At 42.2% G+C, this 9241-nt stretch overlaps 1 protein-coding gene across 1 annotated transcript; it reads right to left on the bottom strand.

The window, feature by feature from the left end:
* Positions 1-8586, bottom strand: LOC122779799 (LIM domain kinase 1-like). The gene is made up of 15 exons (XM_044042423.1): positions 8126-8586; positions 5426-5564; positions 4679-4788; positions 4408-4581; positions 4187-4292; positions 3799-4070; positions 3531-3720; positions 3342-3428; positions 2816-2947; positions 2672-2731; positions 2517-2582; positions 2238-2424; positions 1878-1933; positions 1624-1781; positions 1-858 (listed from the first exon to the last, which is right to left on the bottom strand). The coding sequence occupies exons 1-15, from the start codon at positions 8167-8169 to the stop codon at positions 297-299; spliced, it is 2343 nt and encodes a 780-aa protein (XP_043898358.1). The 5' UTR covers positions 8170-8586; the 3' UTR covers positions 1-296.
* Positions 8587-9241: the final 655 nt, after the last annotated feature.

Here is a 9241-nt window from a genome sequence, read left to right as displayed (position 1 = left end):
GTGATTTAAGTGTAATTTTATTTTTCCTTTATTACGTTAACTAACTAGTTAAAAACTTAGTTGTTAAAACGAAGTTGTAGTTTTCACAGCTCGATGTATTGGATGTGGTCTTGAACATTTTAAGAGAACAAAACATACGACATCTAGATAAATAAATGACAGATGAAAGGATAAAGTGCTATGTGTTTCACAGTTTCTGGAGAAAGTGGATACAAATATGTTGATGTCATCATACTGTAGATGTTGGGTAGAAAATGGGCTTTGCAGATATGTGTGCCTCTGTGCCATTGAATTAGTCAGAGAAAAGAGCTGTCCTCTGTTGACCTGTCCCACAGCACTCTGCACGTCTGCCTGAGCGTGTGAGACTGTCCTGTCAGCGAGCTGTTGACCTGCAGTGGTTGCAAGAGCTGGTGCTGGAGTGGTGAGTCATTGCATTCACATGTTCGAGATCCGTCTGGACTTAAAGGCCTGCAGCACTGCCGTATGTCTTGTGTGTAGTTCAAACATCCATGCTCAGTCCTCACATCGTGATTGTCGTACGTGTGTTGCTGTCCATTCAAATGATTGTGAGCTGTGCTGGTTTGGTCTTGGCTTTGAAGCGGACACTTGGGCTCTGTGTGGTTATTCACACTGTCCGAGCATTGCTTCAAGTCGGGACTCTGTCTCTGTGGCTGTGGACAGTGGGACAGTTCATGAGATGGTAAGGTGTTCTCTAGGGCGTTTTCACAGTGGTTTTGGTGGTTGGGATTTTGCCAAAAGGTTCTACGCAGCTGATCCACCTCAGAGAGCAGAGGCAGACCGATGTCCAGGTGCATGAGGAGATTCTCCAGCCACTCCTCCAGCTTTGAAAAGGAAGGACTGTAAGAGACAAGGAGTTACTGTTGTAGAGCAATAATTTTAAAAACATTGAGTCTATTCTTGTTTGTGTGATACACAGCTTAGGAAAGTATTTGTTGTATAATGCTGCAAAAAAGCTAAAAGCTCTAAGTTGACCCATATTTCATGGATTACAATGAAATCAGGAAATGATCGTCTTTCCCTGTTGTGGTATAAAGATAAATGATTATAGCATTTTTAGGTTTATTAGGGCTGAACACTTTTATATACAGTAAATATCTAATTTCGATTATTTTGTCTGAAATTGCGTTTTCAAATTATTCCAATTTTCATTTAACCTTTAAAATGATTACTGTGTGATATTTGTGCAGATCTGTGAGTAACAAAGTAGTTTTTTTCTTCAGTTCAGGACAATTATTTAAGCTGAAATGATAATTTGACACATATTTTGGCTTTCATACATATTGCGCTTCCTGCGATTTGAAAATTGCGCTAGGCCATAATTGTTCATGCCCTAAGGTGTGTGAGGTACTTATGTTTAGTCATCGTGTTACATCGAGTACACAGTGTTCAGCTACCCCAAGAGCCATAATGGAATTTATGTATTGTTTTGCTATGAACAGCAGTGGGATTGCGTTCTAGCCCAGTAATAGAAGCCCAAGTAAAGTTTGCGAGCTCCCTGTGTAGTAGACAGTTTTTGAAATAAAATATCAACTGTACAATGTTTACATTTAACTTTTTGCATTTTTGCTTGAACGTGGGTGTGCAGTTGTGCTACAGTCGTACCGTTTATCAGCGTCAATGTCGCAGCAGAGGACGGCGATTGGCAGGAAGGCCGAGGGGCACTGAGGATGGTGGTACTGCTGTAGGAAACTGATAACATTCAAGCCAAAGTCATTTGTGCGGGGAAGGTAGTCAGGGTCAGCGTTCACTCTCCCTATTATCTTGAGAGGAAGAAGATACATAGTTCAATATCATACTCTTTACATTATTTTAAATCATGTGCATAGTATTTTTAGGATCATTTTTCATGTTCTCACCTCACATATCATGATACCAAAGGAAAAGACATCAACCCGTTCATCGTACGTTTTCCCTGTGAAGTGCAGAGGTAAAAAAAGAGTGATGAAGAGAACGGTGATGCTGTATTCACATTACATCTACTATTAAACCTGAGAGTACTAACAGGTCTTCTATACATTCCCCATTGTATACCCCATTGTGACTCTGATGATGTTATGAGAACAGTTGAAGTTATGGCACTGATACAAGATCAGAAAAATGACTGCCATGGGGTTTCGGATCAGAGGTAAACAGCGTCCAATCAGGATTAGCCGTGGAGGGGTCCTTTTTTTGAGATGACTAGTTAGCACCTTTAGTCTGATCTATTGAACACTTACCATGGATCATCTCAGGAGCCATCCAGTAGGGGTTTCCAACGACAGTATATCGCTTCCTGCGATCAGGCCTGCGGAGCTCTGTCAGCGTCCCCTTCACGGGTCGCTCCATAGACAAGGTCCTGCTCTGATTCCTCTCCTCCATCACCAGCCTGGCGAGGCCAAAATCTGCCACCACCACTGACTGGTTCTAAACAAGCAGGGTGGAGACGGAGTTATTCAGAAGATAGACTTATTTGTTTCAAAGTGCTTTGTCGAAAATAGAGTTCACCACTTGTTTACCTCCCTGACCAGGCAGTTGTGTGAGTTAAGATCTCGGTGGATGACATTCATAGAGTGTAGATAGGCCTTAGATAGAAATATATCACACATTAGATACAGTTTGTATGAGACTGAGGAATCCTTTTGGATTTGAAACAGTGACATGGATGTCTCACCATTCCAGCAGCAATGTCTTTGGCATAACTCACTCTTGTACTCCAGGAAAAGTCCTTGTCCTACAACAAAAGGATTGCGATAATCAAACAGGGTTTGTTCACCCTGACGTTATTCTTTAAGAAACATAACAACTCTTAACTAACCATTTTCACAATGGTCTCTCTGAGAGTTCCTCCCTGGATGTATTCAGAGATGAAGTGTATCCGTTTGTCCTTATAAAACAGTCCAATGAACTTGAGGACATTGGGATGGTCCAGACATCTCATCACCTTCACCTGTAAAAATCCAGATCAAAGATTCTTAGTGAAGTTCTCCTTAGTTCTCCTTGGTTACAACCATATTATACGATTGTTTTCTTTAAAAATGCATTAATTCTGCTGTGGATTTGCCTGCTGTCCACATAAATCTAGTGTTTTAGTCCTGCAAATTGAGAAGTTTGAAAACACTGCTGCCTCGTATGAGTTTAAAATCTGCTGGCCTGCTCTAGTTTGGACTGATAGAAACGGAGAACTTTGGAAACAGTGATGCATTTACCTGTATTAATTCAATGATTGGTTCTTATCAGGCACAACTCGATTTTTAGCTGAGAACGAAAAGCTCTTTATTTTATTTCACTCAATTTCCCCCAATGCTGTTTTCATGGCCTTTGCTATTCTGATGATCACTTACCTCCTTCAAGAAAGTCTTCTGTGTCTCTTCATCAAATCTGATCAACTCTTTCATCACCATCACCTCGCCTGTCTCATGATGCGTGACCTTGACAGAAATAGAAAGTCGCCCATTCAGAGTCACTCTTGTAAAGGACGGACAACGGGTGCACAGTTGTTCAGCATGTTGATAAAAAGTAAACTCTGTTACCTTTACCGCTTGTCCGAAGCAGCCTTTGCCGAGGACTTCTCCGTGAATGAGATCTGATGGTCTGAAGATGCGGTGAGTCCGCTCTCCAGGGTCTGCACGCAGAGACTCGGAGCGAACCATGTCTCTCCTCTGAGATAAAAGTGACAGTGCTCCAGGGGACAGAGGACACTTGTCTATACTGCAGCTGCGCCTGGGAAAGAGAAGAAAGTCTTAGACGGAGAGAAAAGGGAGAACAATGAATCTGAGAAGGCCATGACTCGTTATTTACAGGATGTGCCTGGATCGCATTCCTGTGGCTCCTTGTTGCTGAGGCGGCGAAACGTTCATTCTAGTTTGTTCATCTCTCATCTCCTCCCCTGGACTTGGCTCTTCCTCCACACTCGGGAGTTTCTGGGTTGAGGCGAGTTTGTTGTGCACACAGGAGTCGGGACAGTCGATGTCCTGGGGAGTTGTTGAGTGATGGACGTCGTTAGGCAGCTGGGGGTTGTGTTCAATGGTCAGCTGCAGTGGTCTGCTTGTGTCCTGAATCACACAGTCTATCTAGACAACGAAAGAGTTTGTTGAGCTTTCGAGACACTCAGATTTTTCAGCAATTCAAAGACTTTGTGGACCACTTATACTTGATTGCTAAATCAGTACGTGGTTGGAATGTTTACCTCATCTGAAGATATGTTGCATACAGGAATGCCGTTGACCTCAAGAACTCGGTCCCCAGTGTGAACCGAGGAGAGCAGGTCTGGGCTAAGGACGGCTGAGTCGAGCCTGATGGAGAATGAGTCAACGAGTGGAGTTAAGATTAAGACAGAAAAGGATGACAGAGGCATCTTGGTTGAGATTTTGAAGCTTACTGAATTGAAAATTGACTTCTGACACTCACTCTGTCACAGTAACAATCGGGCTTATGTCTTGACTGAGGTCAGTTGCCACAGTCAGGCCGCGTCGGCCACCTGCATGGGGTGGGAGAGACACCAGCGCCACCATGTGGTGACTTTTGGTGAGCGGGGAAGCCGAGCTCCCGGCTGACACCACACCTCGACAGAAACAGTGACCGCTGCAGAATGGTGGGAAAAATAAGGGACACGTAATCGAATCTGAAATCTCATAGACTTTCATGAAGCAAATTTTTTTTTTGTTTGTTTTAAACTCACCAGTAGAGCGTGGTGTGTTCGACGAGCGTGTACGCGTCTCCGTCGCCAATGAACATGTCACAGCTCATGCAAGTGAAGCATTCCGGATGGTACTTCCGCTCTCCAGCCACCTGGAGAGGCAGCCCGGTGAAACACAATGCACAGACCAACGGAATAATATTGTTTATTGCGCATGCAGCTCTGAATATTTGAAAGTTCATTCTGTGCATTCCTGCATCAATAGCTTTTTATGTCAGGATGTTTTCAGTAGGATATCCTCTGATTTGAGAGTTGAAAGAGAGAAACATTTATTTATTTATTTTCACATCAGCAGGGGACCAAGGAGGCAGGAAGGCTTTGAATGCATGAATTCATCTTTGTAACGCTTGGTGTTTCATGTAATATAATAGAGTACGGCCATAAATATTACATAACGCTGGTGGGTCAGCTTGATCAATGAGGCAGCTATTTTTAAATTAGTCCACCAGCTGTGAATCAATATAGCTTCTGGCTGAGTTCCAAATGTTTTATAGGAAAACAGGAAGGATTATCTGCCAAGGTGACGTCTCTGCTGGGTATTTCACTGTGATGTTGTGAAATGGAATGTGCATCTGCATCACATGGGACTACACACTCGCATAGTCCATGAAAGTGAAGTTTGCATTCATTTTGAGTGTCAGTTTGGGATTGTCATCCAAATAATACACATTGAATTTGTCGTTGTGTCATTGCCGGTGGCTAAAAAAAGAAAAGTGATTATCATGTCACCATAATGAGTCCAGTGGTGATAGTGTCCTTGCACCCGTGGCAGTGCTCCCCGTAACGTGCCCAGTAGTGCTTCTTACAGAAGAGCTGTCCCTCTCTTTCATAGTACCAGTGAGACAGGATACAGCCACAGTCGCAGCACCTAAAGCAGAGAGAGAGAGAGAGAGAGAGAGACCAGTCAGTCAGTCAATGAGGTCATGGAAACGGATACTTCAGTGGAAGCAAAAGTAACATGAGCCGCCGTGTCAGTGATGGAATACACAAGACTTGAGGAAAACTGACCTGTTGGATCCTCCCTCACAGGATCAGGTTTTCTCCTCTTTAGCCTATTTTTAAACACACCGTGTTGTTGTACTGTGTCAGTGATTTCCCCCCCGTCATTCCTCTCTTCACTTGTTAGATTCTGCGAAAGTGTAACAGTGTGATTGCGCTGGAGGATGATCCAGCTTTTCCTCCTTCTTCACCAGCACACTTTATAATAGAAGTTGTTCCCTGAGAATGAGCCTTTTATATATACTTATGAGGGCTGAAAGGAAATATCACACTATTGTTATTTTGTGACACGATACTTCATCGGTTCTTTGAAGCACCGTATTGCTATGGAAATATTCTAGAGTGTGGTTTTGTGTTGTATTTTCAGCCATTTGACTCTCTCTCCCTCTTCCTCTTTCTACTCCTCTCACTACAGTCAAAGAAAACTGTGCATTGTAAGACATTGTTTTACAAATTGAAATCGCAGTCTGAAACAGGTGTTTTGAGTTGTTTTTAAAAGTTCTATTAAAAACAATACACTAAATAAACATGAGAAATAATTCATATATTTTTGTTCTCATCTTTACATTTAAGTATAGAAGTTAATATTTTGGTGGTATCCTGTTTTTAAATCTAACACAGTAAATATTGAACTGAAGCAATTCAAATCAGAACAGAAGTATAACAAAAAAATCACAATATGTTGCCTTATTTATAGTGTAGCTAATACAGTATATCACAATGCTTTATATCATCACCCACTGACATGCTTCCACAGAAGTTGTAACAGACCTGTATTTCGCATTTTTCTTTTTCAAGAAAGAGGAAATGGCAGAGAGAGTGAAAAGAGTAGACAGTTGTTTACGTCCTTTCTGACACACAAAGGCCTCTGTTGTAACGATGCAGCATCGCCATCCGATGACACTAACTCTTACACACTCACATAGAGCTGAAACAATGAATCTATTAATCGATTACTAAACTAATCGACAACTATTTTGATAATTGATGAATCGGTTTGAAGCTTTTTTCATGATTAAAACAAGATTTCCGATTGTGTAAGCTTCTTAAATGTGAGTATTTTCTTCATTTCTTTGCTCTGGATAACAAAGAAGTCATTAAAAGTGAATCATTTTGGTTTGTGGACAAAACATTTGAGAACATCATCATTTCCAGGTTTGACGAAACAACATTTTTTAGGGTTTTCTAAAATTTTATGGAGAAAATAATCAACAAAATCGATTATGAAAATAATAATTAGTTGCAGCTCTACATTCATGACACTACATTATTGCCCCATGAGCATAGCCACTCAGAGGTTACAAGACAGAACCAAAACAAGAGCAGACATCACATCAGTTAAAACTATATGTAAAATATTACCAAAAAAAAGTGCTTTCTTATCTCTCCAACACTACACCCAGAGAGGTGGGAGGTGACTTCCTGAACAGAACACAGCTCCATGTTTCCTCCCTCCTGGCTCCAACTGTACTGTAAAGGCCACGCTGCTCTGACAATGGAGAATGAAAAGTTTTGCCGCACTACTTCAGTCCTGTTACACAACAAACATTGATCCTCCGTCATGTTAACATCGGTGTCAGTCATTTCTGTGGTGACTGTGTTTTGTGCTTCTGCTCCATGATCTTAAAATAGAAAATATATGGGCATCATTGATTGATTGATAATGGACTTGTTTGCTGGGGATGTAAGTGAACTATGGGAAGCACTGTGAGAGATCCGTTTGTCTTGCCTCTCATTCGTTACTGAGGAAATAACAAGATAATAAAACCATTAGACGGCTGCAGGTCTATTTTTGACCGACTCGCTGTGCCATGCTGTTGGCGACGGATGTGGAACCGCTCAGCTTACACATCTGTGATCCCGCTTTTCAAACATCTGGTCATTACAAAAGCTCTGGAAACAGCACGGGCAAATTAACTTCACCATAGTGAAAGTGTTTTCTCCATTTTAATCTTTAACTATTTCTTCATCTCCTCTCTGTTGGGAGATTATGTCTCTAAAAGTGGAGCTGGAACCTGAGCACCTAAAGGTCAAATGTTAAGAATTGAATGACGTCTCATCCTGCCATGGGACTTCCTTTAAGATGGGGAAAAACAGTAGCATTTTGAAGAAATGTTTGTTTTTCGTTATAGTACTGGTGTGGGCATTTATTCTGCATGGCTCACAGGACAGTGATGTTTCCTGTTGTTGTTATGATGTGTAATCTACTTAAGAAGATGTGAAAGCAGAGAGATTATTGAAAAAGAGGCTTTCGTTATCCGTATTGATTCACTGTTAAAGACGTGTTTGAGGAAGTATTGGGCTACAGTTTTCATACGGTATTTCCTGTAACTGACTTTAACTGACTTAAAAGTGTGTGTTACACTGTCTGCTTTCTCTGTTACACATGCAACAATATGTCATCAGTTAACAACAGAGGCTCTTTCCTACCTTCCCTTCATCCCTCTCCGAAACCTCTGGTCCCGCCGTGACATCCTGGCCTGTCAGTCCAGCACCAGACAGCTTTTAATTCAGACACAGTCCACTCGGTTTAGAAAAGGCCTCCTTTGCTGCATGTGCTCATGAGCGGATCATGAGGTGTTGTCTTCTCTCTCTCTCGCTCTCTCTCTCTCTCCATCCGCTCAGAGGCTTCCTGTGTGTGACTTCCCTCTCGGATGATGTGAAGAGTGGTGGAGCTGTGTGAGAAAAAGCTCTGACCCACTGACACCAGCTGCCCACTCTCCCCCTGCCGGCTGCAGAGAAACAGACCTATCCCGGTGAAGACGATCTGCTCCACCCTCCCCTGAACTCAAGATACAGTTACAAACTTCTGCCGAGTTTACAGAGTCCGCCGAGGCTGGGAGAGAGAGATATACGCTTACAGGCTGTCGAGTGTGAAGCAGGTTAAGAGTGAGAGAGTCTATGAGTCTGTGGTTCCTGAACTGAGCTCCCGTGTTCCCATCGGCACAGACATAATAATCTCTTTATGAATGCCCCAGTTACTGCACTTGTCTCGATCCAACATCCAACAGTACAAGCCTCTATTCATCACACACACACACACACACACAGCAGACAAAGAGGGGTAATTCCGTTTAATTTGTAAGAAAGGGGATTAGCTCACAGTCGGAAGAAATATACCAGCAACGCGGTTATTAATGTGAGCGTGGTTCTGCTCTGCGTCACGAGTCATATGTAGCAGGTATTTGCAGTTAGGGCTGGACAATATGGCCAAAAACATGATCATAATAAATGTCAGACATGTAAAGAATGTTGTTTTTCTTCTCGTGAAAGAAGGTTGATGACTACGACGGAGTATTAGGGCCAAACCGAAGAGGGGATCAATCTTTCGAGAATAAAGTCGTAATTTTTTCATCATTAGCTAATGTATTATTATGTAATAGCAGCATCACACAGATCTAACCAGCGATGGCTTGCAGTCGACCACTATCAGCCATTTCCTCCTCCACAAAAGAGATGACCCCCCCGCTGATTACTCAGTTTCTATATTAAGTGTTTCTTTATTTGTGAAGCCCCCAATCAAAATGTACGACTTTATTCTTGAAA

Source organism: Solea senegalensis, linkage group LG13 (genome assembly GCF_019176455.1).
Source record: "Solea senegalensis isolate Sse05_10M linkage group LG13, IFAPA_SoseM_1, whole genome shotgun sequence".
Classification (NCBI taxonomy): Eukaryota; Metazoa; Chordata; class Actinopteri; order Pleuronectiformes; family Soleidae; genus Solea; species Solea senegalensis.
The sequence above is the reverse complement of the archived record's forward strand: the minus strand, read 5'-3'. Positions and strand labels throughout refer to the sequence as shown.

Bases quoted from the DNA above. Each gene is read 5' to 3' on its own strand.
- LOC122779799 (XM_044042423.1), bottom strand. From the start codon at position 8,169: ATGTCACGGCGGGACCAGAGGTTTCGGAGAGGGATGAAGGGAAG. The intron at 5,565-8,125 runs GTAGGAAAGAGC...TCTCTGCTTTAG, and splicing joins CGGAGAGGGATGAAGGGAAG to GTGCTGCGACTGTGGCTGTA. The intron at 859-1,623 runs GTACGACTGTAG...TGTCTCTTACAG, and splicing joins GACATTGACGCTGATAAACG to TCCTTCCTTTTCAAAGCTGG.